The sequence below is a fragment of the Prionailurus viverrinus genome, chromosome D3, assembly GCF_022837055.1.
Source record: "Prionailurus viverrinus isolate Anna chromosome D3, UM_Priviv_1.0, whole genome shotgun sequence".
In the NCBI taxonomy this organism is placed as follows: Eukaryota; Metazoa; Chordata; class Mammalia; order Carnivora; family Felidae; genus Prionailurus; species Prionailurus viverrinus.
Genome location: NC_062572.1, coordinates 31,337,082 through 31,364,314, shown reverse-complemented (window position 1 = coordinate 31,364,314; position 27,233 = coordinate 31,337,082). Strand labels below are relative to the sequence as shown.

Below are 27,233 nucleotides of genomic sequence, written 5' to 3'. Positions count from 1 at the left end.
TTCTTGGGATAAACACAACTTGCTCGTAGTGTTGTAATTGTTATTAACATGTTGTTGGTTTCGGTTGCTAATATTTTATTTAGATTTATTTTTTTCAAAAAAAAAAAAACTATTCTTCCCCTCAATCAGTGGGGAAACAATGGGCTAATAGTCCTGGAACAGTTGATTATATGGGGAAAAATGAAATTGGACCTCTAACCCTATACATAACAAATCATTCTGGGTGCTTACAAACCTAATTTGAAAGCAAACTTTAACCATTTTAGAAGAAAGTGAATATTTTTGTAATTGTGCAGTGACCCAATCGGGTGGAGGCCAGGGGCCCAGGTGGTGAAAGAATTCACCCAAGGCAGAACAAAGGAATAGAAGTTTACCTAATATGCTGCAAGGGATCACAGGCCTTTAGCAAATGAGAGGCTGTCTGCCAAGAGGCGGGGTACACAGGGTAGGGCTGTAGTTAAGGGCGCAGGGGTTGGGGGGGAGGTATGGAAACTATGGAATTCTCAATTTTTGGTACCTATGCCTGGGTTTAAGTAACCCATTGTTCAGCTAGGACTTACGGATATTTTGATGTGGGTCACTTAATGGGCCTGTTTGTATTCAGCAGCGGGTAGGAGGTCACTGTGGAACCTTCTACCTTACTCAGGTTTCCTTCCCCTGCTCAAGTTGGTTGCCTAAAAGTGGCCTCTACAATAACCTTAGGATAAATAAGGATAAAACATACAGGTTTCTTAGGAGGATTTAACATCATTAAAAATAAAAAATCTAGTGGCACCTGGAGGGCTCAGTGTCAGAGCATGCGACTCTTGATTTCATGAGTTCAAGCCTCCCATTGGGCATGGAGCCTACTTTAAAAAAATAAATAAATAAATAATGAAATTCTAAGATTAAAAATCTATGTTAAAAGATACCATAAAAAGGTGAGACTAAAAGCTACCAAGTTGGAGAAGGGATCCACAAGAATATGACCAAAAAAGTAATAGTATTCAGAATATCTAAAGAAGTCCTATATATCAATAAAAGCAAGAAGATGGCAACGTCTATGAACAGGGAATTTATAGAATAGGAAACTGAAGTGGCAAAAAAAAAAAACATGAAAAGATGCTGGCCTGTGTCAGCAATCAGGAAACGCAAGCTGGATCCACAAAAGAGTATTGTTTCACACAACAGACCGGCAACTAAATTCTGACAACACCAAAGTGGCAAGAATCTGCTGGACCGCTCACTGCTGATGGAAATGTAAATGAGGAGAACAATTTGGGCATATCCAAATGGGAGTTGCAAATACCCAGCAACACAGCAATTCCTGCAGTTCTACTCCTGGGCTTGCCTCAGAGAAACCCTTAATCCCATGCTCAAGAACTTCTGGGGGCACCTGGGTGGCTCAGTCAGTTAAGGTCCAACTTCAGCTCAGGTCATGGTCACACAGTTGGTGAGTTTGAGCGCTGCATCAGGCTCTGCACTGACAGCTCAGAACCTGGATCCTGCTTTGGTTTCTCTGACTCCCTCTCTCTGCCCCTCCCCTGCGCGCTCTCTCTCTCTCTCTCTCTCTCTCTCTCTCTCTCTCTCTCAAAAATGATTAAACACTTAAAAAAAAAAAAGAACATCTGTTCACAAATACAGCATTGTTTTTAATAATGGAAAACTTAACAACCCAATGTCAATCATCAGGAAAACAGAGAAATAAATTGTGGTTTACACCAGAATGCCTTCATCAGTGGAAAGTGACAAACTAGAGGAACAGCATTAACATAAAGTTCGGTGAGTGGCTAACACCGCCTAAATAAAGTTGCAGAAAATTGCATAGACTGTAAAGCCTTTCTTTCTTTCTTCCTTTCTTCCTTTTTCTTTCTTTTTTCCTTTCTCTTTCTTTCTTTTTCTTTCTTCCTCTGTTTTTTTCTTTCTTTTCCTTCCTTCCTTCCTTCCTTCCTTCCTTCCTTCCTTCCTTCCTCCCTTTCTTTCTTATAGTTTTATTTCAGAGAGAGAGTCCATCAGCAAGGGACAGGGGGAGAGAAAGAGAGAAAGAATCCCAAGCAGGCTCCACACTCAGCACTGAGCCCGTCACGGGGTCAAATCATGACCTGAGCCAAACTCAATAGTCCCGATGCTCAACCAACTGAGCCAGGCACCCCTAGACTATAAAGCCTTTATTTTAAGTTTGGGAATAAACAAAAACATACCTTATGTCTTACATAGGGATGCATGCTTATGTAGTAAAAGCTCAAGGGTGTGCAGGGGCTAAATACCAAATTCAGAACTAGGTTTATCATTCTGTGTCCAGGGCCACTGCTGTGATCACACTCAGGTGCCCCTCCTCCTCCCTGAAATGACACCTGGACACTTCACTTCACTCAGCCCCCAGGTGCCTGGGTTCCCCAGCCATTAATTATTGTCCTCAAGCCAGGAAGCTTGAAGTTTCTCCTCAGCAAACATTACCTGGGAGTTTAACCTTGAGTACCAAGGTGAAGTTTTGAATAGTTGGTGGCCCCGTGCTAATTACTAATCCTCTCAGCAACCCATTGTGAGTGGCTTCAGCCTTCCTTACAGAGGAGTCCCTGAGAGTCCACAAGGTCAAGCATGGGACTGCAACAACCCCGTGGGAAGTAAAAGTTGGAGCTGGTCTTCCTCAGATCTCCTGACAGATGCGCCCCCCCTCATACTGCCCCGCCCCAGCCCAACCCCCGTAGCGCCCCCAAACTCAGATGAGTTGAGGGGAGTGTGGAAAGAACACCCCTGGACTCTTCCAGCCCTTGGCTTTCTGCATTTGATTCTCACCTAGTCTGTTTCCCGAGAAGGTAGAAGTGAGGGACAGGGAAGGAGGGGTGACCTGCCCACAGCGACCAGCTGCAGGAGAACACAGCAGCCAGTGACTAGTAGTGACTAGTAGCCGGTGACTCTTCCTCCCCCGTGGTGCGAGTCCACACCCCCACGGCCCCTCCTACAAGCTAGGGCCTTTCACGCTGCAGATAGGGAAACTGAGGCCCAGACCGGGAGGGGATCTGCCCCTGGTACTCAGCAGGAAGCATGGAGGAGTGCTGCTCACACTAAAAGTAATCAATACAGAAAAGCCAGCTGGCGACGACTCCCATGGGGGTCCGCGCCCCAACCCAAGCCAGCTGGCTCTGCTGCTCTTTACCCCTGCAGGAGCGGCACAGCCGCCCCTCCGACCCGGGCCGCCCCAGAAAATGCCTCTGCCTGTTATCCGGCCCTGGGGCCCCAGCAATGGAGCGAGGGGCATCCCAGGGATTCAGCCTCCACACCCTCCGGGGACCCATTCAGTCTACCCGGTCCCGCTGCGTTTCCGAGATTTCCCCGATGCCGCCGCCGAGACCCGCTCCGGCCACGAGAGGGCGACAAAGCCCAGGCTGTGCAGGAGCCTGCACTGCGGGGCTCGGCCATCGCGGAGCACTCCCAAGTGGCTGGGAAACAAAGAGGCCTGTGTCAGTGCTCTCCCTGGTGCGGTGGCACTTCAGGGGAGGCAGCTGCCCCGACAAACCCTGGCCCTCCCAGGCCAGACGCCTCCCTCCTCCACCCACCCCAGGGTGATTTGACTGCCTCTGTCCTGCTCACCCAGACTCACACTGTGGCACACCAGGTGGGCAAGGGGGAAACTCTTGCCTGGTGGTGAGCCTCCCCTCCCTGCTCCATGAGGGGCAGGACAGTGGTCTCAGCTAGTGCCTTTCCCCGGGGACCAGGGCTCAAGCTGGACCCCAGGTCTCCTGGGCCTCTCCTCCAGGGCTCAGGCCAGAAGGCCAGTCCATCACTGGGGGTGTGTGGTGGGTGGACAACTCCATCAGGCTGAGGTACCTAGCACCTGACTTAGGGCTGACCCTCTCTGGGCCTGCCTCTTAGCCTCTCTGAGCCTCTCTGAGCCTCCATTTCCTCCTTTGTCAGGTTTCTAGGAAGTGCTGCCGAGTGGGAGCAGCCTGTAGGCCCCCTTGGTTCAGGCCACTCAAAGGTCCCTCCTCCTTACAGTCTTTCCTCCTGTTCTTCCCACTTGGACTGACATCTCTGCCCCACACCAGAAGCCTCCCGAGGCAGCAGAGGTCACGAGGCCTCTTGACCTTGGACACCAGGCTGCTAGGGTGACAGTGAGCCACCACCAAGCACAGCATGCTGCTATGAGCCTCTGTTTGCTTACCTAAAAAATGGGGACATCATAACAACTGACCTGCCCACCTCATAGGCTTTGTATCCTCAGGCCCTCATGTGTGTATGTTGACCCTCCCTGCACTGGGCATCCTAAAGGCCCTCTCTTGATCTCTACACTTGTCCCAGACAGACCTACACTTGGGTGTTTGAACACAGGAGGCTGCAGCCTCCTCGGGCATCCCCAGCAGGGGCAAGGTTCTGGGGTAGCTCCTGCAGGCCCTACCCCAAATCCTGCTTCACCCTCCTCCTCAGAGCTGGCATTCCCTTCAGTTCTGGGTCTTATTTCTCATTTAATGGTTCAAAATAAGTAAGGAAGGAAGGAAAGAGGGAAGGGAGGGAGGGAGGAGAGAGAGAGAGAAAAAGAAAGAATGAAAGGAAGAAAGAAAAGGAAGAAGAAAGAAAGAGAAAAAGAGAAGGAAAGAAAGAAAGAAAGAAAGAAAGAAAGAAAGAAAGAAAGAAAGAAAGAAAAGGAAAGAAAGAAAAGAAAGAGAAAGAAGGAAGGAAGGAAGGAAGGAAGGAAGGAAGGAAGGAAGGAAGGAACAAACGAGCGAACTTAGGAAGGAAATAAGGAAGGAAAGGCTACAGCCAGCTGTCTCTCATGGCCACCCTTTGATATTTGAGGACTGAACAATGAGACTGATTGCGGCTAGGAAATCTGAACCCATCTTAGTTAGAAGGAAAGAATGTCCTTGTGGCTGGCTGTTCTAAAAATATAGCTGTGCCCACATCTGGAGGGGAGGGATGGGAGGTGGGGGGTGGGGGTGGGGGTGGTGGTCAGGCTAGAGTCTGAAGAACCCATGCCTGAATTTCTTGGTGAAGAGATGACCCCTCCCATTAGGGTCCATGGAAGAGGGAGAGGGGAGGGCGCCAAAGTGCTCCAATCCCCTGTGGCCTGGCCACCTGCCACAGTGTGGAGATGTGGGAACTGAACAGGCAGCTCATCCCTTCCTGGGTCCACCCTTACCCCTTCACCTGAGCCCTCCCCCAACCTCAGCTGCACAGAGGGGACATGCAGGGGCCTGGCTAATGGTTCTTTACCCACCCCTGCCTGACCTGGGCCCAACACATCACCTAGCCACAGGCTTCCAACCCGGGGCAGGGAGGGGAGGATTTTCTGTCTGGAGTTCATGATGTTGGGTGGTATTTGTCAGTTTTATGAATTTATTGTTTGAGTTCTCTAAGTAAATGTGCCCTTTTGTACTGAATCTTGCAATTTTAGCTTTGCATTTGTTTTGTTAAAGCCCCCACCACCACCCCCATAGCTCTTGTAAGCAAAGGGCAAGGAGGCAGGGAGTTCTGGTGGCGTAGGCAGGGGGGGACAGACACGTGGCTCTTGTCCCTGCCTGCTGTTATGAGCATTCCCTCCCTGAGGCTGGGCCAGCACCTGTCATGGGGAGCACCTGCCCTGGATGTGTGTGAGCAGGGATGTTTGGCAGGGATGTCGGTGGGGCAAGCCAGGTGGGACATGGCCAAACCATAGCCCTTCGAGCCTCTACTTCCACCTGCCCAGAGCTCTGAGCCACTGGTCCTGGGCAGGGGCTCCCACAGTGGCTGTAGAGTCGGGGTGTTTTTTGTTTTTGTTTTTAACCATGTTTTGAGGTTCTCCTGTCTCTGTGACCTGGCATCCCTGGCCCTGCCATTTGGCTGACTCTGCCAAGCAGATAATCTGCTTTCCCCAAAACACTGCCCACAGCGCTGAGCCTGAAAATAGCTGAGGCCGGGGGAAAGGGAGTCCCGGCCAGACGCTCTGGGACTCTGAATGGCTGGCCGGAGGTAGCTTTGACATTCCTGTAGTGGCCACAGAAGGAAGTGGGAATTAAGGGCAATTGCTGAGGATCAAGACAGCTGGGCACAAGCTCAGGCTGGCCTGGCAGCTGAGGCTGGGAAGGGCCCAGCTCATTCAGCCATTGAGGGTCAGAGACAGTGAAACTGAGGCCCAGGCAAAGAGCCAGGCACCCAAGCTGCCTGGGAGGGCATCACTGAAGGAGGAGAGTCTCATTATGGAGACACTTCCAGAAGCCCAGAGGCAGCAAAGAGCTTTTGCCTCCAAACTATGGCTGGAGAAGTGTCTGAGGCTGCACAACACTGGCTGGTTGGTGGCCCCCGCCACAGGCACCTGCAGGTGATGCCCCTCACTCCTTGTAGTGACAGCCCCCGTGCCCCAACAATAGGCTGGGGGCAGCTCACCGCTTCCCCAACAGCCCCTTCCATCACCCTTCCTGGTGGCCAGGCCAGCACCAGTACCTTAGTGTCTTGGTACCTCTCTAGCTGAGTGCCCTCAAGTAGGTTACTCAATCTCTCTGAGCATCTCTGAGTGAGTTACTTCACTCTGTAATAGTAATTTAGTTTGCAAGGTGGAGGTGCAATATTGTGATTTTTTTTAATCTAATCTCCTTTGAATTTTTTAAAAAGTTTATCTATTTTGAGAGAGAGAGAGAGAGAGAGAGAGAGAGAAAGAGAGGGAGGGAGAGAGAATAAGCAGGGGAGGAGCAGAGAGGCGGGGGGTGGGACAGAGGATCTGAAGCAGGCTTTCTGCTGACAGCAGAGAGCCCCATGCAGGACTCGAACTCACGAACCGTGAGATCATGACCTGAGCCAAAGTCAGACACTTAACTGACTGAGCCACCCTGGTGCCCCAATATTTTTAATGTTTATTTATTTATTGAGAGAGACAGACAGAGAGAGAAACAGAGATAGCATGAGCAGGGGAGGGTTAGAAAGAGAGATAAAGGGAGAGAGAGAATCCCAAGCAGGCTTTGTGCAGAGCCCGATGCAGGGCTCCATCTCACGATAGTGAGATCAGGACCTGAGCCTAAATCAAGAGTTGAATGCTTAACCAGCTGAGCCACCCAGACACCTGTGATATTGTGGTTTATAAGAAATAGATTTGGTTATTCAGATGACCAAAATATATTTCTCAGGTATGGGAGACCAGCCCATTTCACAGATAGGGATGCAGAGGCCCGGGGGGGGGGGGGGGGGGCGGGCAGGGTCAGGTCTCAGTGCCAGCCCCAAGGCTGCAGATCCAGCCCTGGAGAGAAGGTTTCCACCTTCTTGAGGCTGAAAGATCACCAAGGACTTCTGGTGACTGGTGCCAGAGCAGACACCAGGGACAGAGAGTGTGGTGCAGCATGTCTGTGGGCATGAGGAGCACCATAGGTGGCAAAGTGCTGGGAGCACCAAGTTGGGTGGCCAGGGCAGGGCTTCCCTGAGGCGGTCATGGCTCACAACACCCCAAATTCAACCTGTCCCAAACCAGCGGGCAGTCTCCCTCAGAAACCTGGCTCTCCCCTGCATCTCACCCTTCTCCCAATCGCTAAGGCTTGTGGCTTCTACCTCCTTGACCCACTCACTCCGTCACATCCCTGCCACTGCCATCCTCCTCCACTCAGATGACTGCTTCTATTCCTGTCTCCTTCCTCCAGAGAGCTGTCATCCGATTGTAACCTCACCACCATGCTGAAAACTCTCTGAGGGCTCCTCATTGCCTTGGGACAAAGACCACAGCCTACACAGCCCTGCTAAGCCTCCAACTGCACACAGCTCCTCCTTGCCATGCTTTCTGCTTCTCTCTGCACCCCACCATGTCACCTCAGGACTTTGTACAGGCTGTTTCCCCTTGGGGCATGGCTAATGCTACTCATCCTCTGTCCCAGACCTCCTTGTCCTTCCCTATCCCCCCTCCCCACCCCAGAGACCTGCTAATTCCTGGAGAGCCTGGAATCTGCTATCAAGCTCAGAGGACCAGGCCCAAGCCTGACACAGCCCACCTGGACAGTCTGTCATTCTTGCACTCCAGCCATGAGCAGCTGCTGCCAAGTAGGTTCTAGACTCAGTGCTAAAAATACTCCATGACCCAGACAGGAAGGGCCATCGGGGACACAGCTGTTCCTGGGAAGGGCTGGCTGGGGCTGTGGTAGAGGCCTTCCCACTGCAGTTTGGGGTCCATGTTCTGGAAGCGGGTGGGAACTGAGCTCACAGACCCCGAGCAAAAGCCCCCAACAAAGGAGGCTCAGGGTCACCATGGGGTGGCCTTGTATTGTCAAAAGGAAAACACAGCTGCCTCCAACATGTACACAAACACCTTGTTTCTCATTCTTTGGGTTTGTTACCACAGGCAAGTGTTGGCTTTGGAATAAACTACATTTAAAAATTAGGTGTATGGGGCCTTAGGTGAGCCTAGGTAGGTGAGCTCTGGTCCCCTCAGGGAGGGCTTCCTGGAGTAGGGAGCATTTCTACCACTTTCATCTAAGCTGGTAGGGAGGAAAATGAATGAATGGATAAACCAGAGATCTGAGGCAGTCCTTGGAAGAGAGAAGCCAAAGCCCAAATAAGAGGTGGCAGCAGCAGTGGTGGTGAGGTGTGTTGCAGAGATGAAAAGGGACTGGATGGGATGTCTGGGTGGCTCAGTCCATTGAGTGTCCAACCAGCTCAGGTCACAATCTCACGGTTTGTCAGTTCGAGCCCCACATCACGCTTGCTGCTATCAGCACAGAGCCTGCTTCAGATCCTCTGTCCCACCCCTCTTTGTCCCCTCTCCAGAAATAAACATTAAAAAAAGGCGGGGGGACTGGAGAATTCCATGGGAGCCTCAAGTTCCAAGTGGGCTGGGGAAGGTGGGGCTTGGATGACCCCAGGTTTCTGGATTGTCACTGGGGCTGATGATGGGGCCTCCTAGCATGTGAGGCCTGTAAGGAGGAAGGCAGGCTTGGTGGGCATGAAGGGGGTACTGTCCTGTTTGTGGGCACTAAGAGCCTAGACAGGAGATTCTGGGGTCCTCTGGGTGCCCCCAGATCTGGGCATGCTGGAGTTCCTTGCTCTGCAGCAGGCAGGGTTGCAAGGCCAGAGAGACAACTTGAGGAGCAGCATTCACTGTCACCTTGCCCAGGGACCACAGGCCCTCCTTCAGCTACATCCTTTGCCCAGAAGAGAGGGTGGGCCCAGCTGGCCCTACTGCTTGGGACAGGAAGCTAAATAGATGTTGGCATCCAGCACACAGCCTGCCTACATCTTTAGGCCCCTGGGACCATGTGATGCCCAGGACTTCTCTCCAAAAATAACTGTCTGCAGGTACCTGAGTCAGAGGAGAAATGGGCCCGCCCTGGACCTGAGACTGGACAGGAAAAGTCTGGACTGGTGATGGAGGTCTGCCCCAGGCCCTGCTGTGCCTCCTACTAGGCCTCAGTTTCCCCAGGGTTCTGAGGAGGGAGCATCTGCAGTAAAGTCCAGCCACTGTTCCTGTGACTGTCCCTCCAGCTGGCAACCCCCACCTACCCTGGGCTCCCAGCCTCCCGGGAATGTGCTCCTGGTCCCCAAACCAGGCGCCTGCCTTATCAGCCCCAAACAGAGGGGAGACAGACACCCCTCCCCTCCTCCACCCTCCGCTCCACAATTGATAGCCCCTCCTACTAGCCTCGGCCTGACCCTGAGTGGAGGGCCCCTGCTAAGTGCCTGGAGGCAGGAACACCTCCCCTTCCCCATGCTGACAAGAAACCTGACCTCCCTGGATGGCTCTTTTGTGCCTGGCAGGCACCAGCCCTGGCATTTGAGGTCCTGCATTCCCACCAGCTGCCACACCTCCCCCCTAACCCTCCACCAGGATGGAATCTACCCTGCTGGGCCCACCGCAGACGTGACCTTGGCCTGTTTTGCTGGAAAATGGAGGCTGCCCAAGGGGGACTGTTCCCACCACCAACCTCTCAGCACCTTGGTCCAATTCCTGCTGTATCAGGCCAGACCTATTCTCACCCCTAAGTCAAATGCACATCCCCCTTTGGTGCTCCCAGCCTCTCCCTCCCCTCCCAGCAGCTCCATGAGCTACTCACTAGGGAATCCCTCTGAGCGCCCTCATTTTCTTGGGATACACCTGAAATAACTTTATCAACTGGTTATCCCCCTTTCCAGTCTCCTCTGGGGGACCTCAGGGCCCTGTCCAGGGCATTCCTCATCTTCCACACTTACGTCCACACCTGACCTCCCATATTGGTAAGGGCACATCTGTCTGGGCAACTTCCTCTCCCTCCTACCTTCTATTATCCTGATTACAGAGACACTGGCAGGGCTGCAACCCTCTGTTCCCAGGCCATGTCTCTGTGAGCTTCTGTCTTGCTCCTGATGCCCTTTCCTGGCTCAACTCCTGGAAGACCCCACCCAGCCTCCCCTGGCCTCCCTGACCAGGTCTGCCTTCTCTGATTGTTGAAGGCTGAGCTGCACAGGCCTCACCTCTTCTCTTCTCCATTTAGCCTTGCCCCTTGGACGCTTCACGCAGGCCCAAAGCTACAAATGTCACAGGTCTACGGTTGACTGACATTCGCAATTGGACTGCCTGCCCAACCTCTCCCTGAACACCATACTTGGATTTCTCCAGGCAGATATCACACAAATACCCTAAACTCAACAAGTACTCCATCTGCCTGCCTTTTCCCCAAGTGTTCTTCATATCTGTAAAGGCCACCACCATCCATCTTCCCGGTGGCACAGATCTCTAAATCACCGTTGATTCCTCCCTCACAGCTCTGTCCAATCCGTGGACAAAACCACCTCTCACCCCAGCCTCACACTCCAGGCTCCATGCTGCCCAAGTCACTACTGTGCCTTGCAGCCTCCCCCTGCTCACAGATTCCTCTGACAGTCTGTTGTGCTTGCAGAAGCCACAGGGACCTTTTTAAAGTGACAATCAAGTGTCACTTCCTCACAGAGACTTCCCCGGCTTACTGTCCGACCCTCTACTCTTGGCGTTATTTGCGTCATTTCCTGGTCCTGTGAACACTAGCTCTCATATTCGCACAGGTCTATGCCTGCCTGTCTTCTCGGCTACACCATAAGGGATAGCATCCTTTATTGACTGCTGTATCTCCTGAATTCAGAAAAGCACCTGGCACATAGTCCGTGTTCAGTAAACAGTTGACTTAACGAGTGCATAAATGGAGTTCCTCTTTTCCATCAAAATGATGAGGCCCTCTCCAGCTTGTCCACTCGTTCTGGCCCGTGTGGGCACCCTGGCGTCCCTGGGGGAGACCTCCCACAGGAGTCGGCGTGGGGTCAAATGGACTGAGGCGGGGTCGGAGAGTGTGCGTGGTGCTGAGCACCTCCTTTGTTGTAGGCTAGGTGGCACTGTCTCTGGCTCTCAATGGGGGAGATAGACAGGACCGAGTCTCCCCCAGCCCTAGGTGTACTCACAGAGCCCGAGGACCAGACACGTATTAATCCCGGCTTGCCCACGCTCCAGCGTGACCCCGCCCCTTCCGGTCTCGCTGTTCCTTGGTCCTTTTTTCCACTCGCGGAGTAATTTCAGTCCCGCCCCCAATACGTCCTTGCTATTGGTTCTCCTTAGATTGACGCCAAGCGACCAGTTCCTCATTGGCTACACGTTCTCCCGCGCCGCCACTACAGCCACCACAACAACCGCCACGTGCTCAACCGTGGGGCCTGCTCATTGGTCCCGAGTTCCGACCCGCCCACTCTCCTGTCCCGCCCTCGTCTTCCAGCTTCCTCCTCCTATTGGTTACTGGGCCCAGGGACCCGCCCCCTACTCTGGGCGCACTGCGCTCCCCGACATGGATTGGCCGAAATCGGGGAGTGAGGCGGGATTGGGAGGCGGGTTAAAGAGCGCGCAGCAGGTTGGGCCACGAGTGTCAAAGAAGGTTCAATGGCGTGGCAGGGACTGGCGGCCGAGTTCCTGCAGGTGCCAGCGGTGACGCGGACCTACACCGCGGCCTGTGTCCTTACCACCGCAGCTGTGGTAAGCTGGCCGGGCGGGTGGGATCGGTTCCCTGGCTGCAGCCCGGGAGGGGTGTAGCCATGGTTACCGCTAGATTCCCCGGGGTCGCACCTGACGCGCCCCTGGTTCCGCAGCAACTGGAGCTCCTCAGCCCCTTCCAGCTCTATTTCAACCCGCACCTCGTGTTCCGGAAGTTTCAGGTGAGGCCACCCGCCCCTTGCACCTGACAGCCGGGCCCTGCCTGCCCCGCGCCTGACCGCCCACCTACCCCCTATCCCCGTAGGTCTGGAGGCTCGTCACCAACTTCCTCTTCTTTGGGCCCCTGGGATTCAGCTTCTTCTTCAACATGCTCTTCGTGTATCCTGCCTCGAGCGGACGTAGGCTTAGGGTGGTGGGCGGCCCGCCAGGCTGGGGAGCGGCCCAGCGGGGCTGGGGGAGGCCCGGAATGGCCAGGAGCAGGGAAACCAAGGCTCCTCCCGGTGGCATTTCCTTTACGGACGCTGCAGGTTTCGCTACTGCCGCATGCTGGAGGAGGGCTCCTTCCGTGGCCGCACGGCCGACTTCGTCTTCATGTTTCTCTTCGGGGGCGTCCTCATGACCGTATCCTTCCCAGGCTCTGAAACCTTAGGCGCTGCGCCTCTGGGTCCAGCCTCTGTAGGCCCTGGGGCCCGACATGAGCGCCTGGGCCCGAGGGGGACAGAGTCGTTCACTCCAGTTTAGGGTGAATCTAGCATACATCATCTGCTCAGCCCCGGGCTACTAGCTCTTCAGTGCTGTACGCAAAGTATCACAGGGTGATGTGGAGAGCCAGGTAGGGTGCTTGCAGGCTGAGCCCCGAATGCCAGTAGCCAAAAGAAACTGGGGCAATGAAGGGCAGTGTTTGGAGGCTGGGGCCAGGTGCAGAAGCAGAGCAGATCACGTTGGCCTGAAGGCCACAGTGTGGCTTTGATTGAAGGGTCCATCACTAGAAGTGAGGAGGGAAGGAAAACTGGGGAGGAGTCCAGGGGTTTAGGCAGTCAGAGGGGTTCTGGGCAGGGGCTCTGAGGCCTGCACAAGGAGAAGTCCTCCCAGCACCTTGACTCTGGCTCAGCTGCTGGGGCTCCTGGGCAGCCTGTTCTTCTTGGGCCAGGCCCTCACTGTCATGCTGGTGTATGTCTGGAGTCGCCGCAACCCCCGAGTGAGGGTCAACTTCTTTGGCCTCCTCACCTTCCAGGCACCATTCCTGCCCTGGGCACTCATGGGTTTCTCACTGCTGCTGGGCAACTCAATCCTTGTCGACCTGCTGGGTGAGCCTGCCTGCGCATCCAGCCCCGGCCCCCCAGAAACAGGCTGTCTGGTACCAGATGACCTTTGGGAGGGCTCCCAGGCTGGTTGCTGTGCCAGAGCACAGCACCCACCTGGAATGGACCTCTCACCTGTCTTCCCACCCCCACTTCCTGCCCTGCCAGCTCCTCTGTTCTTCTGGCCCCTTGAATAAGCCAGCCAGATACCTGCTTCACATCTTTAGGCCTGATGTACTGATGCTTGTGGGGGTCCTGACCAGGGTGGGGTTGGGTAAGTCAAGATTCCAACCTTCGCTCCTGTTCCTCCCATGTTCTCAGCCCATCCCCTCTCCAAGTCCTGCCCACTTCTGGGCCAGGTAAGCCAATCCTTCAGGGTCAACCCTGGCCCCACCCTGGGCTGGCAGTCTGTGCAAGATGTTGTGTACTCTGGGGCCTCAGGTTACTTGGCCTGGCTGACCTCCAGAGCTGTGCGTGGAGTCAGGGAGCAGGTTGTGCTGGCTCCAGACTCGGGACTGTGGAGGGTGGCCTCAGCAGTCCTTTGCTCTCCTACAGGGATTGCTGTGGGCCACATTTACTACTTCCTAGAGGATGTTTTCCCCAACCAGCCTGGAGGCAAGAGGTTGCTGCTGACCCCCAGTTTCCTGTAAGTGCTAGAGATGACAGTTATCCCCCTACACTCCCTCAAGATGGCTCCTAACCCCACTGGGGACCCCTGCTGGCCTCAGCTCAGTGTGGGCCCCTCCCTACAGGAAGCTGCTACTGGATGCCCGAGAGGAGGACCCCAATTACCTGCCCCTCCCGGAGGAGCAGCCAGGACCCCTGCAGCAATGACCCTACCCCGGGCCAGGGCCAGCCCAAGAAGCCCGTTTTCCTGGTCTCTGACAGACCTCCCTCCCACCCCTAACTCCCTCTTTCAGGAGAGCAACCTGTCCTGCAGACTGGGCCTGTGCCCAGGGCCCACCCAAATAAACAGGATGACCTGCACCTCTTCGTCCACAGCACTGGCTCCCTGCCTCAGCTGGCCACACCTTTCCATGCTGCTGGCCCTGACGTAGAGCCACTAAGCCTGGCCTGCCCTCTCAGACCAGAGGGGAGGCCCAGAGTGGGTCAAGAACCTGCCCATAGTTGCCTAGCAGCAGTGAACTAGCAGATGGCACACTCCGGGTTTTCACTCTAGCTTTGCCAGTGCCTTGCTGGAGCCTTGGGCAAATCCCACCTGCACCAGATCACTGCTCCCTGCCATGCAGCAAGGGAGCTGGTCAGATCTCACTGGCTGGGGCCAGGACTGGGATGTCCCTGTTGTGCCAAGCCCAGTCTGTAGGGGCTCCTGCCCATGGTGCCCTCAGGCTGATGCCTCACTGTCCCTCATCAGCAACCAAGTGGACCTTTGCCCACTTTCCAGCTGAGCAGTTAATGGACCTGGCCAAGGCTCCATGAGGTCAGGTGCAGAGGAGGGCCAGGACTGGGTCCTCTACCCTTTCTGCAACCCCAAAGCTTTGAGAAATTTTCACCATAGCAGAGCCTTGCAAAGTTCTCTCCCTGATGTTTTTAGCTAAGGACCATGGAAACCTTATCTGATTGCACAGCTCACTTTTCTCTTTGGTAAAGCAGCCATCAGGCAACCTGGCCAACTTTCCTCATCACCCTAGACCAGTCCAAATTACAATTTATTCCTGGATGATTGGCAGCAATAGGGGCTCCTCCAGCCATAGGTCGTCATGTTCGTGGGTGACACAAGTATTCACCATGGGAGTCTAACCTTAATTTGGTAATGAAATCTTGCGGAGTAACAGTGTAGCAGCGTGGGCTGGCAATGCTCAGAGTGAGGGCTCAGCCCCTGGGCTGCCCTCTAGTTGTAGGGCCTCATGGACCAAGCACACCCTTTAGCAATGGAGCCCACTTATTTCCAAGGCCAGTGGAGCCTGGGCCTGGAATCCTGCTCTTTGTTCAAGGCCTTCCAGTGCAGCCCAGGTGTCCCCTTGCTGTGGGGCTCCAGCAAGTTCCACTCCTGGATGAAGGGCAGGGGGCTTGAGTACAAACTCCCCGGGAGCCAGGAGCCGTCACGTCCCAGGACATGATCACAGGACCCCAAGCCCAGAGGGCTAGGCGCGTCTACCCCTACATCCTGGCAGTCAAGACCTCAATTCCTACTCAGAGCTCTGCCCTTGCCCAGGGTGGGGTTCAAGTTGGGAGCCAGGTGCCATCACACTCCTGCCATGCTGCTGGAGGGCAGAGTAGCCCTGACATGGCAGGGAAGACCTGCCAGCAAGTGAAGGAGGCAGCCCAGTGCTTAGAGCTGGGTCCGTTACCTTCGTTAAGAATGTAGCTGTGCGCCCAAGTCATCAAGCAGCACTCACTCAGTGAGGAGACCCACATATGCCACCCTCATGGAGCCCACGTCCCTTCTGTAGAGTGAGGACACTTCCACATTAGACAAGAATGCAGAGGGGACACACAGCTCACTGGAGGCGGATCTGAGAAGAGGCCCAGAGCTTGCCTCCTTCTCAACACATAGCACCCACGGCCAGCACTGGGCAGGCATGCTGCTCCGTGTGCCTTACTTCTCATAACCGACCTGGGAGAGAGGAGCTGGCCTGGGTGGAGTCACCAGCTGGGGGCAGAGCTGGGCCCCAACCACCTGTTGCACATGCACCGCTGCAAGGTGTGGCAGGAGCGGTGCATGCCCGCTGGAGCCTGAACAGCCAGGCATGGGCCCTTGGGCACCCAAGCTGGTAATGCCCCTGCAGCAACCACAAAGGACGGGGCTGCTGTAAGGAACTCCAGAGAAGCAATGCTCCTAGCCAGGGGTGGCACAACAGCCCAGACGTGCAGAGCCCAAGGATGGCAGGAAAGCCTGTAGCTCCTTCACAAGGCCAAGCAAAGGGGGTGGGGTGGGGCCGTCACTGAAAGGTAAGTGGGCCCCCCTACCCTGAGCCTCATGACCTCACTTGTCATGTCCATCAGCTGGAGGGCCTGAGGAAAAGCAAGACTGTGCTATGGTTGGCCTTGGATAGAAACTTAGCCCCAACCTGCCCACCTGGGACTCTGAGGCAGAGAAGGCTGAGAGGCCTGGCATGCCAGCCTTGGTCCCACACCACCCCAGCCAAGTCCTTCTCCTCGTCCCCTTTCTTATTTTTATGCTACCACTTTAAAAAAAATGGAACATGACCTGTTGTCTTTTATTTAAAAAGTGTTGCTAGCCCTGCCTGGGGCTCCTATACAAAAACAAAACATAACCCAAAACGAGGCCTCTTTCTGACCAGAGACTTGGATGGGGACTGGGCTCAACAAATGGAATGTGCCCAGGGGAGGGTGACCAGAAGCCCTCCCCACACCCCATGTTCCTCAGGATGGCCCCGGCCTGCCCCTTTGCCTCCCTCCTTGCCAGAAGATGAAGGAGAGGCGGTCCGATCTTCTCAATGCTCCGTGGGAGCCATGCGCAGACAGGCTGGTTACCAAGCTGGGGCAGTGTTGGCAAGACGCCTCATACGCCTGCAGGAGGAGAGGAGGTGATGACCCGGAGCCAGCTTCCAGCCCTGGGTGGCTGCCCTCCCCTAGAGATCTCTAGCACAGCCAAGGGAGCGGGGACGGAAACAGGATACAAAAGGTGGGATCCCCAGCCCCTCCCTCGGCCAGAGCCTGTCCCCTGCTTGACACCCTGACAATGCCCTCTCTCCTGCCTGCTCATGTCTTGCCTATGTCTCCAGGGTTCTAGACACATAGGTCTGGGCTGTGGTCAGATCCAACCTGAGGGCTTAACTTTTGTTCCCTGAAGGAAAACCCACCTGGGGTCTAGATTGGGGCTCATCACCCAGGGCCTGCCTCTGGCCATGCAGGTACCTTCCCAGAACCAGGGTCCCTCCCCTGCCTGCAAGACAGTGGCTGTGTGCAGAGCAAGCTGCAAGGGGCCTGAAGGGGGAGGGGTACCTTGTGTTCCTGTCCTGGTCTCGGATCTTCTTTTCCATCTCAGCGTCTGTCAGAGTCTCCAGCAGTGGGCACCATTGGTCAGCATCGCCTGTGTTCCGGATGGCAATCTCCACAGTGGGTAGGGGGTTCTCACTGTGGGCCAGGGGTGAGGAATGGGGGTTGTAACTGTTAGTTCACAGAGCAGCAACCAGAAAGGCCCCCAGAGACCAGTGTCCACCCCCCTGCCAGAACACCGGAGCCAGGGCATAGCAAGGAAGGCCCAAGCCTTTCCTGCTTCCTCTTATGTCTCCTCCCTGCTGGGCCATTTCCATGCCCAGCTCCTCAGAACAAGAGTGGTGTGGTCAACACCCACCATCCGAACCTCAAGGCAGAATCACTGGAGACGCCAGGTCCCCCATAACAATAGCTTCTCTTCAAAGCACGCTCAAACAGGCCCTTTGCTGTCGTCTAGGTGTCTCTGGTCTGTAAAGGAGTGGGGGTTCCCTGCAGAGGTGGTTCTGCATGACAGTATTGCTGGGAAGGTAGGGGAGGGCAGTCTGCCCCACTCAGTGCCTGGGGCTTGGATCCACCGGCCTTGATGCCTCATCAATGAAGGCCACTGGGCCAGCCTGCTCCTGAATATTCCATACATTTGCCCCTCAGTGCACTTTACTGACCCAACTAAATCCAGATAGCTGGGCCTGGAACCCTTGTTCCCTGACCACTACACTCCATGGCCCCTCAGTGACCACCCCAAAGGCCATCTATGCACCTATGGACCCTCTTGCCAAGGACACACAGCAGTAGGGGTGAGGGAGACACACACAGAAGCACAAGAGAAGGGAGGACACAGCTGAGGTGCTGCCTCTCTGGGCCTTGATTTCCAAGCCTGTGTGATAGGAGGCTGAAGAGGCAAGGATACTTCAGAGCTGACCGCTCAAACTCCTGGCCCAGGAGATAAGTCTCAGACTGTGGCCCTAACAGCGAATCTCTTCCACCCCCTTCCCTTTCCTCACCAGGCCCTTTCTCTCTCTTCCAGCCGGGTTGCCTGCACCTGTCTCTCGAGGCCCAGCACCCCCAGAAGGCTGACCCTGCTCCACTGCAGCCCTATCAAGTGTCTGCCCACCTCAGCCTGGAGCCCTGCACAGCACAGTTCCCTCTGAGAAGAGTGAAGGCAGGCAGGGCCCAGGGGAGGCAGGGGAGGACACTGACAGAATAAAAGAGGATGGACCCCTGATCTGTGGCCTTGCTTCTGGTACCTCATTTGGAAAATAGGAACAATTACAGGGCTGTGAGGGCTCTTCAGAGGATTACTATTATTTAAAACAGCCAACATATGTCCACTGAGGGGGCTCCCTAGGTGCAGTCTCCCTGGAACTTGTGCCCAAGGTTGTGTGAGTGGCCAGCTAGAGAGGGATGTCCACCCAGGCCTGACAGGAGGCTGTGCCCCTCACACTGCCAGCTGGCACACAGCAGCTGAGGGCCTGTTCTGGCTTCCCTTGTGTGCTAGTGTTCTCATCCTGATTCTCAAGGACCGGGAGCAGACAAGGCCCAGCCTGGTGCATGCACTAAGGCTGTCACCACAACCCAGAACTGCCCCTGGCTCCCCTGCAGAAGCAGGGCTCACTTCTTCCTGCTGAGCTAGGTCCCCAAAGCCCAAGCTTGTGCTGGTGACTCAGAGGCTAGTGACAAGAGCAGCACCAGCCCCCACCCGTGGTACCCTGGGGCCAACCCTCCTCAGCAGCTCCTGAGAGCTCTTCTCCAGCCAGTGTGGTGGTTTGGCAATCCTGAACCACCCAGCCACAGACCCAAACATCATTCCTCACCTCAAGGGCTCCCAGCCACCTTCCTTGGGAGGGCAGACATGAAAGGCACCAAGCCCACGCTGAGGGAAGCAAAACATGTTTTCCTCTTAATTTAAACAAAGGCTTGTGAGTAGGTCCTGGAGGCCCCTTTGTTTACCTTCCCTTGGCTCTGGGAAGATTCCACTCCAGTGGGTTTGTTCTAAAATAAGAACTGCTCAATCCAACCATGTAAGAATGGGCCGAGAGCCAGCAGGGCTCTCGGGTTTGGGACAAACACACAGGCAGGGGTCACCTTGCCTCCCCCTCCTTTGAGGGGATTCTGCATCATGGACTTCAAGGCTCCCTGTGATCCCAGATGTTCCTACCACCCTGCAGAGTCCAGGTGGGGACACAGAGCCCAGGAATGGGAGGGCTGTGGCGGAGATGTCAGAGGGCCCAGGGCCCAGGGTATCTCAGTATGGGCTCACTTTTATGCCCTCACATGATACAAAATGCCAGCCAAGAACCACTGCTCTACTCACTTTACAAATGAGAAGGACAGAGCCTTCAAGGGAAATGACCTACCTGCCCATGGCCACTCCACTGGGAGGAGGGGGAGAGAGAACTCAACAGCACCCTCCTCTTTATGGCCAACTCGCTTTTGACAAGGGTACCAAAGTCCCTACAATGAGGAAAGACCAGTCTTTCCAACAAATGAGCACTGGGACAAGATGACCTTGGATTAGGCAGAGGTTCTGTAGGTATCATATTAAAAAGCACAGGCAGGGGGTTCCTGGCTGGCTCAGTCAGGACAGCATAGGACTCTTGATGTCAGGGTTGTTGAGTTCGAGCCCCACCCTGGGTGTAGAGATGACTTAAAAATAAAATCTTAAAAAAAAAATTTTTTTTTTAAAGCACAGGCAACCGAAGAAAAAATAAAGTGGACTACACCAAAATTTAAAGCTTCTGTGCTTCAAGGGACACTGTCATGAAAGTGAAAAGACGTGGTAGAAAGTATTTGTAAACCGTACCTCTGATAAGGAACTTATACCTACAATATGTAAAAAACACTTACAACTCAATAATAAAAATACAAATAGCCCAATTAAAAACTGAGGGACCTGAGCAGCTATTTTTCTAAAGATGATATACAAATGCCCAAAGGCACCTGAGAAGATGCTCCATCATCATTTTGTCAGTGGGGAAATGCAAATCACGACCCCAACGAGATGCCACTCCCTCCCCCTCCCCCACTAGGATGGCGAGAATCAAAAAGTCAGGTTAACAGGGGTGCCTGGGTGGTTCAGTCGGTTAAGCGTCCAACTTCAGCTCAGGTCATGATCTCATGCTTCATGGGTTTGAGCCCCATGTCAGGCTCTGTGCTGACAGCTCTGCTTTGGATTCTGTGTCTCCCTCTCTCTCTGCCCCTCCCCTGCTTGCGCGCGCGCTCTCTCTCTCTCTCTCTCTCTCTCTCTCTCTCAAAAGTAAATAAACATTTAAAAAAATTAAAAAAAAAAAAAAAGGTAACAAATGTTGGCGAGGATGTGGAGAAACGAGAAAGAAGCCTGACTCTACTGGTGCAAAAGTAAAATGGTGGGCTGCTTTGGAAAGCAGTCTGGCAGGAACTCAAAATGCTACACACAGCTACCACGTGATCCAGCAATTCCTCTCCTACGATCTACCTAAGAAAACTGAAAATGGATGTTTAAACAAACACTTGGACATGAATGCTCACAGCAGTGCCACTCTCCACAGCCCAGAAGTGTCAACCACCCGACTGTCCGTCAACCCATGACTGGGTAAACACAATATGGCACATGTGTATGAAGGCACTGTACTCCGCCATAAACAGGAATGAAGCTCCCATACAGGCTGCCACACAGAAATAATGATACTAAGAAATGAGCCACAAAAGAGCATGTATTACATGATTCGATTTATACAGAGTATCCACAACAGGCAAGTTGATAGCAAGTAGATTAGTAGTTGCCCAGGGCTGGGAGACTTGAGGGGCACAGCAGCAGCTGCTAAAGGGTGTGAGGCTTCCTTTGGGGTGATGGAAATGTTGTAAAATTGTCATGGTGTGATGGCACCACTCTGTGGATGCTGAAAACCAAGGAACGGCACACTCTAGATGGGTGAACTGTACAGTATTTGCGTTATAGCTCAATGCAGCTGTTATAAAAACAGACAAGCAAGCAAGCAAACCCTGCTGCCGTCAAGAGGGCAGAGTTCCAGGAGTAACCTCTGTGGCTCATGGTCAACCAGTCCAAAATGACCCTGGTGTCTCCCGACCCTGATATGTGCCAGTGACACTGTCTCCCTGTCCCCCACCTATCCCAGCCACCAGGCTCTCTGATCCTCTGCCCATCTCCAGCTTCCTCCCAGTCAGCACCCTGCCCGGCCACCTCACCCCAGGTTCTATGCCACCTACCCGTGGCTCCCCTCCTCGCGCCTGCAGCCTCCAGTGCACTCTGCTAGACAAAGTACTGTTTCTTCTCTGTGTCCCCAGCCTCAGGCACAGGGCTGGCCTGCAGGAGGTGCCAGTAAGTCTACTGATGCAACTTTCCAACCAGGTAGCAGCTCACAGGTTTGGGTCAATGTCTGACACTCCCACATGTTTTGCTCAGCCCAGGCCCTTCCCCTCCTGTCACTCACTGTCACTCTGGGTCAGCTCTGTCCTCTAGAAGCTTGGGGCCCCCAATCTGTTTGTCACATGCGTGTCCCCCCCAGGCTTGCCCACATCAGGCCTGCCTGTCCCACTGCTGAAAGGAAGCAGCCTGCCTTCACTCCCCTGACTAGTTTGTGGGCATTCTGCCCCCACCCCCACCCCCCACAAATGTCCTGTGACCAGCAGCACGCCCTGCTCCACCATGGACACAACACCACCATCACCAAGCACTGCAGCCAGACACTGGGCTAGGTCTGGTGAGGGGGAGACAGACAGGACTGGCCTGCAGGGATTCAGAGCATCTACAACATGGGATGACAGAGGCCCAAAATTTAAAGTCCCTTTTAAGGAGTCATGTGACTCAGCAGGTGTCAAGTCTTGTGTGCAGTAGAGATCAGGTGGGGGCTCCTGGTCTGGCTCTCCATGGACCAAGTGGCCCCTGGCCGTGGGGACATGGCAGCCCACTCTACCTCCCCCAGGCAGTAACCCAGAGAGAAGGGCTGACACTGGTCTCCCCAGAGAGAGTTAAGAGAGCTCCCAAGGGATGGTGTGGTGCTGTGGTAAGAATGTGGGTCAGGGTCAGGAGACATAAGTTCCAATCCCCTTCCCTGCTTGCCTTAGAAGGCCATAGTTCTATCTCCCTGGATGATGGAGTCCACAATAAGCCAGCCTCTGACCCTAACCTCCCCTTCCGGTCTTGCAAGCTCTATCCACAGCATCCAGCTGCCCAGACCACACACAGCACACACAATGGGCCAGACCTAGCCTGAAGAGCTCGAGGCCTGGTCAGCTGGGAAAACACAAACAGCTGTCCCGATGCAAAAGAGGCACTGGGCTGCCTCCCAGATCCCAGGCAGGCTGTGCCCCTCCAACCTGGCTGGCCTGGGCTGCTGTGGAGGGGATGTGTGCTCACCCTGGTCCCCAGTAAGCCACCCTGCCTTCAATCCCAAGGATGTGAAACCTGCACACTCAGCACTACAGACTGCAGCAGGATAGAGGTCTGTGATGCTCCCTGTCCACCAAATGGAATTCATTAATGGGCTCCTGAGATGGGGTGGGGGGGATCTGCTGTAAGTCCTGATCTACCACCACCAGAGTTCCCAGGGGGTACTACTCTGGAGCTATCTGGCACACTGCTGACAGCCTGAAGCTTGACAAGAGTTTTAGGAGGACACTCGGGTCACCCAGGGGTCAGAGCAGGAGGGATGCTGCCACATGTGCCAACACCCTCAGGGTCCTGCAGCAGGAATACTCCCTACTCCACACACACCATCTGCCAGTCAGAACATGGATTCAGGCTCAACCAGCATCTGAGGGCTCAGGTACCTGGGGTACTCACTCTCGTGACCTGTACAACATCACCACTTCCCACCTCCAGGAGCATTCCAGGGAGCGGGGCCACCCCAGGCAGGTCTTCAGGCCTGTCGGCCTTGCCTCAAATACAACATGAACGGACGTGCACGGCCACACCTCCAGCAGGGCTCTCAAGGACCCAGACACTACATCACGTCTCACTGATACCTCCTCCCAGGGCCTGGGCTCTGTCTGTGAAGCAGGACTACCTGGTTGGTAGGGCCACTGGGAGGTTCCGGGAAGGTGACATATGTGACATCTCAGACCAAATGCCTGGAGCATGGGCGGTGCTCGGATCCCCACAGAACCCAGTGGTTTCCCAGGGCCAGGACCTCAAGCCCTGAGGGTGTACGGTCATTCCTTCTCTCTTGCTCAGATTTACAGGAAGCAGCAAGAAAGCAGTCTCCTGGGATTTCTGGGAAAACCAGCTGAGACACAAACATACGCACGAGCTCCATTAACTGTCCTATCTTTGCAAAAAGACCTTCGTACTTGCTCCTCATGTGCCATTTTAAGCTGCGGTCCTTGAGTAATGATCGCCAAATGTAGACGATGACAGTTTGATGAGCGGAATAAATCCTAACATCCTGTTTTGATGCAGGGATACTCAGCGCCACCCCCAGACTGTACTTTCCCAAGAGGAAAAGGAGCACAGGGAACAGGGCCAGTTATGGTGGAACAGTCCTGAGGCGGGCAAGCTCTACTATCAGTTCACGTCCACCGCCCCCCACCTCCTACTAGGCCCACACTTTGCACTGTGGGGCCACCACCAATAGGAAGGCCATGTCTGCCTCTCTGGGAGCCCCTGTCCCCTGGTCCACCCACAGGATACCGGTCTGGAATGTTCTGTTTATACTCCCACCTTCACAGGTAGCCTGGATGTGGCTCTTTATCTTCTGCGGCACCCTATATAGGGGTCCAGTCCAAATGGGTGCTCACCAACAAGTCTCTGACTGGCAAGATGCAACAGTAAAAAAGAAAACTGCTGGAGGTCTCCTGACTCTTACAAGCTGGGGAGGGCTGTTTGGAGCAGCTCTTGTTTGAGACAGAAGGCAAGTCCATCAGATGACAAACCCTGGGGTGGGTGACCCAACCCTGAGAGAGGGAAAAGTCTGGGAGAATACAGAGGTGGCGGCAGGGTGGAGGTGTGGAGGGGCTTTCGGCAACAGAGAATGGTCCCAGGCAGGGGGTGGGAGTGCTGGAGGATGGAGGGGGCAGATAAACCACCTTCTCAGAGTCACCCCCACCATGGTAAGGGTGGGGAGCCCTACCACTGAGACACAGGAGGCGGGAGGAACAAGCCAACAAGTTGCCGCTGAGCTGGCTGCGGCTGCCCATGGCCAGACCGTTTTTCTGGGCTCCAGACAGACCCGAAGGCTGTCATGTCCCACACACAGGGAGACGTCTTTTCCCCAAAACAGGTTTACAAAGGAGGGCGGGGCTTGTCTGGGATCCTACCTGAAGGCATAGGTCTTCTGATGCCAGCTCAGCTGTCCCCGAATGCTGTACGCGATGGTGGTGACAAACTCCCCACCCAGCCCCAGCTCTGAGCACAGCTTCAGGGCAAATTTCTCTGGTGAGTTCTCCTTCTCTGACATGTCCCACTCAAACTGGTCCACCAGCGAAATGTTTCCCACATGGATATTCAGCTGGGACAAGAACCAAAGAACACAAGTTAAAGGAGTCAGAACTGTACCCTACCTGGAGAGGCCTCAAGGAGATGAGACAGCCCACTAGGGAGCCACCAGGCCGGGCTGGACCCTGCCTACAACTTACTAGCTGAGAACTGGGGCTGGCCCTTGTCCTTCTGGCCGCAGGTCCCCATCCAGAAATTGGAGATGACACCACGCACCTCCTGGGGCTGCCACAAGGGGCTCTGGCTCAAGGCCTGGCACAGCTACCCATCTCACATTAGATGCACACCCCACCTGAATAGCCCACAAGGTGCAGGCAAAGCCTGGGTGGGCAGCAGAGGCCCACAGCCAACTCTGCCCACCACGCACCCAGCAGATATCCTGCTGACATGTAAACTACAGCCAGAAGAGGGTCCAGGCCCCACCTGTGCAGCACCCAGACCAAGACAGAACCTAGCCTGTGACCCAGGGCTCCCCACTTACACCTGCACTCAGAATCACCATCTTTACTCCTCACCCCACAGATGAGCAGGCCTGCTCTGAAACAGGGCATCACTGAGACACACAGGAAGGACTCTTGAGGGTCTGGCTGTGTCCTGGGGCACTGTATCCACGAGACTCCTCCTACTGGGACCACCCCTCACTGCTCTCCAGGTGAGTAGTACTGCTCATTCTACTGCTCAGTACTGCTCAGTAGTACTCTACTGCTCAGTAGTACTCTACTGGGACCACCCCTCACTGCTCTCCAGGTGAGCAGTACTGCTCATTCTACTACTCACAGTACTACTGTGGCCAGGCCACAGTACTGCTCATTCACCCTACTGTCCCTGAGTGCTCAGCTCTTCAAGACAAAGATCAGGGTGGCCACTGCTCCGGGCCCACAGCCACTGGGGCCTTTCCACTGCCTTCAAAGAAGCATGGGACCCCACTCCCTGTCCCCATTCATGAAGCTCTGCACCTCTGGGCCCTGTATACCACCTTCCACTCACTGCCAATGAGCCTGGGTCCTTTCCCATTTCTGTGTTCTGCTCATGCTGGGCAATGAAATGATGGTTTACAGAATGGAGCTGGAAGAGCTGTCCCTTCCCCTCACAGGAAACGAATGCCCACTGAGCCCCAAGGGCACGCTAGGACCAGAAAGACATGATGCAGCAGTCAGCCCACAGAAAAACATCAAAAAGAAACAAACAGGACCAACAGGTGTAGCCATCCACACCCAGGCCCGGCAAGCCCTGCCCCAGGTGCCATACCTGGCATGCCTGGTGCCATATCTTAGCCACTGTGTGGACTGGGTTGCCTGTCCCCTGCCAACTGGTCATTAATGCTTGAGTCTATTAAAAAAATACGGATTGTGTGCTTATCACGGAGAGGCACAGGGAATGCAATGGTGGGTATGACAGACAAAAAAACATCTTCGTGGAGGATGTTCCAGCTGGGGAGAGACACCTAAGCAAGTTAAATATGTGAATGCATGGTATATGTCACACATCACCAAGTCCTAAGAAGAAAATGAAGGGAGGAACAGAAAGTACAGAGGTGGCCACGTTAGCCAGGAGGTCCAAGAAGGCCTCCTGGGGGAGGCAGCATTTTAAGAAGAACTGCATGGGCAGACAGAGCAGGCCATGTGGCTCCTCGGAGAGAAGGGTCCTGAGCAAAATTGGGCCTGAGGCCGCCCTAAGGCCTCCAGCTTCTAGAGAGGGATCTGGAAGCCCTGTTTGGAGCACAGAAGAGACACTGGCTGCCACTGAGACCCTTACTGGAGGTAGCCATCTAGCTGTAGGGATGGTGGGGTGGTGAGGACAGGAGCGGCTGGACCCTGAGGAGGTGCAGAGATGAGACAGGGCCAGGACTCCTGAGTAGGCATGCAGCACAGGGGCCAGGCTCCCCAGCCGCAACCTGTATCACCACACACACCTTCACAGAAGTCTGCCAGCCCCGTAGAGCCTGACAGCTAGACTTAGGAGAAGCAATGAGTCCCCCCCAAACCCTTGAAGCTGAAGAGAGCCAACCTGGGCCAGGTGCCCCCATAAAGGCAGCCAGGTCTGAGCTATAGTCCCAGAGACCCCAAGAACATCTATTAAGTGGCCACTCCATGCTAAGGCACAGCTCTGTGAAGAGAGACACTCCTCAGATGCCACCATGGCAAAGATTCCTGTCCTCCACCGTGTCCCAGGAGCCATACAAGGAAGAATATCCTCAAAGAAGTACCCAGCTCTCCTTGAGTCCTCTTGACCAAAACCTTGGGTGTGACCTTCAGTTTCCTCACTTACAAGATGGGTGCTGTCCCCTAGGTCACAATGCCCATGAGGGCTCTGACCTGATAAACACAGCACTGTCCCACGGCAGCAAAGCTTCCCTGGGCCAGCCGTGTCAGACTTTGGTGCCAGCGAGACCTCATGCCAGAACCAGGCAGGGAACCCAACCTGGGGGTGGTCTCCCAAAGCCTACCTACCAGCTGACACCGTCCCACGGTGGGGATTACAGGTGGGATGGAGGGCTTAAAGGGGCCAACAGCTGACAAGTGTCTAGTCACCAAGAAAGCCTCTGGTCAGGAGAGATGGTGGCAACCCCAGACAGGTTTTCAACTGCCTGACCACTTTCTGTATGGCTGCTCGGAAGCCCTGTCAGAATTAAAAAAAAGGAAAGGAGAGGAAAGGAAAGGAGAGGGGAGGGGAGGGGAGGGGAGGGGAGGGGAGGGGAGGGCAGGGCAGGGCAGGGCAGGGCAGGGCA

General features: G+C 54.7%; 3 protein-coding genes across 11 annotated transcripts in view; 1 reads left to right on the top strand and 2 right to left on the bottom strand.

The window, feature by feature from the left end:
• Positions 1-11,710, bottom strand: part of SLC2A11 (solute carrier family 2 member 11) — a 33,112-nt gene extending 21,402 nt beyond the window's left edge. Inside the window, 2 exon segments of the mRNA XM_047826658.1 lie at positions 11,332-11,418; positions 11,696-11,710. Of these exon segments, the coding sequence (XP_047682614.1) occupies positions 11,332-11,418; positions 11,696-11,710 (102 nt within the window).
• Positions 11,711-11,758: 48 nt separating this feature from the next.
• Positions 11,759-19,889, top strand: DERL3 (derlin 3). 6 transcript variants are annotated; one of them, XM_047826829.1, is made up of 8 exons: positions 11,759-11,893; positions 12,007-12,072; positions 12,156-12,229; positions 12,379-12,472; positions 12,963-13,158; positions 13,708-13,798; positions 18,101-18,235; positions 19,761-19,889. In XM_047826829.1, the coding sequence occupies exons 1-7, from the start codon at positions 11,801-11,803 to the stop codon at positions 18,222-18,224; spliced, it is 738 nt and encodes a 245-aa protein (XP_047682785.1). In that variant the 5' UTR covers positions 11,759-11,800; the 3' UTR covers positions 18,225-18,235; positions 19,761-19,889. The 6 variants fall into 6 exon arrangements, with proteins under 6 accessions (XP_047682785.1, XP_047682789.1, XP_047682788.1 ...); XM_047826833.1 differs by lacking the exon at positions 19,761-19,889 and adding an exon at positions 16,544-17,200 and having other exon boundaries at positions 18,101-18,298; XM_047826832.1 differs by lacking the exon at positions 19,761-19,889 and adding an exon at positions 16,505-17,200 and having other exon boundaries at positions 18,101-18,298.
• SMARCB1 (SWI/SNF related, matrix associated, actin dependent regulator of chromatin, subfamily b, member 1) overlaps positions 16,303-27,233 on the bottom strand; it is a 34,752-nt gene continuing 23,821 nt past the window's right edge. For all 4 annotated transcript variants that reach the window (XM_047826824.1, XM_047826825.1, XM_047826826.1 and 1 more), the window contains exons 7-9: positions 24,328-24,518; positions 17,083-17,214; positions 16,303-16,647 (exon numbers count right to left, since the gene is read on the bottom strand). In XM_047826824.1, the coding sequence (XP_047682780.1) occupies positions 16,608-16,647; positions 17,083-17,214; positions 24,328-24,518 (363 nt within the window). In that variant the 3' untranslated portion in view covers positions 16,303-16,607. The remainder of the gene's footprint in view (positions 16,648-17,082; positions 17,215-24,327; positions 24,519-27,233) is intronic.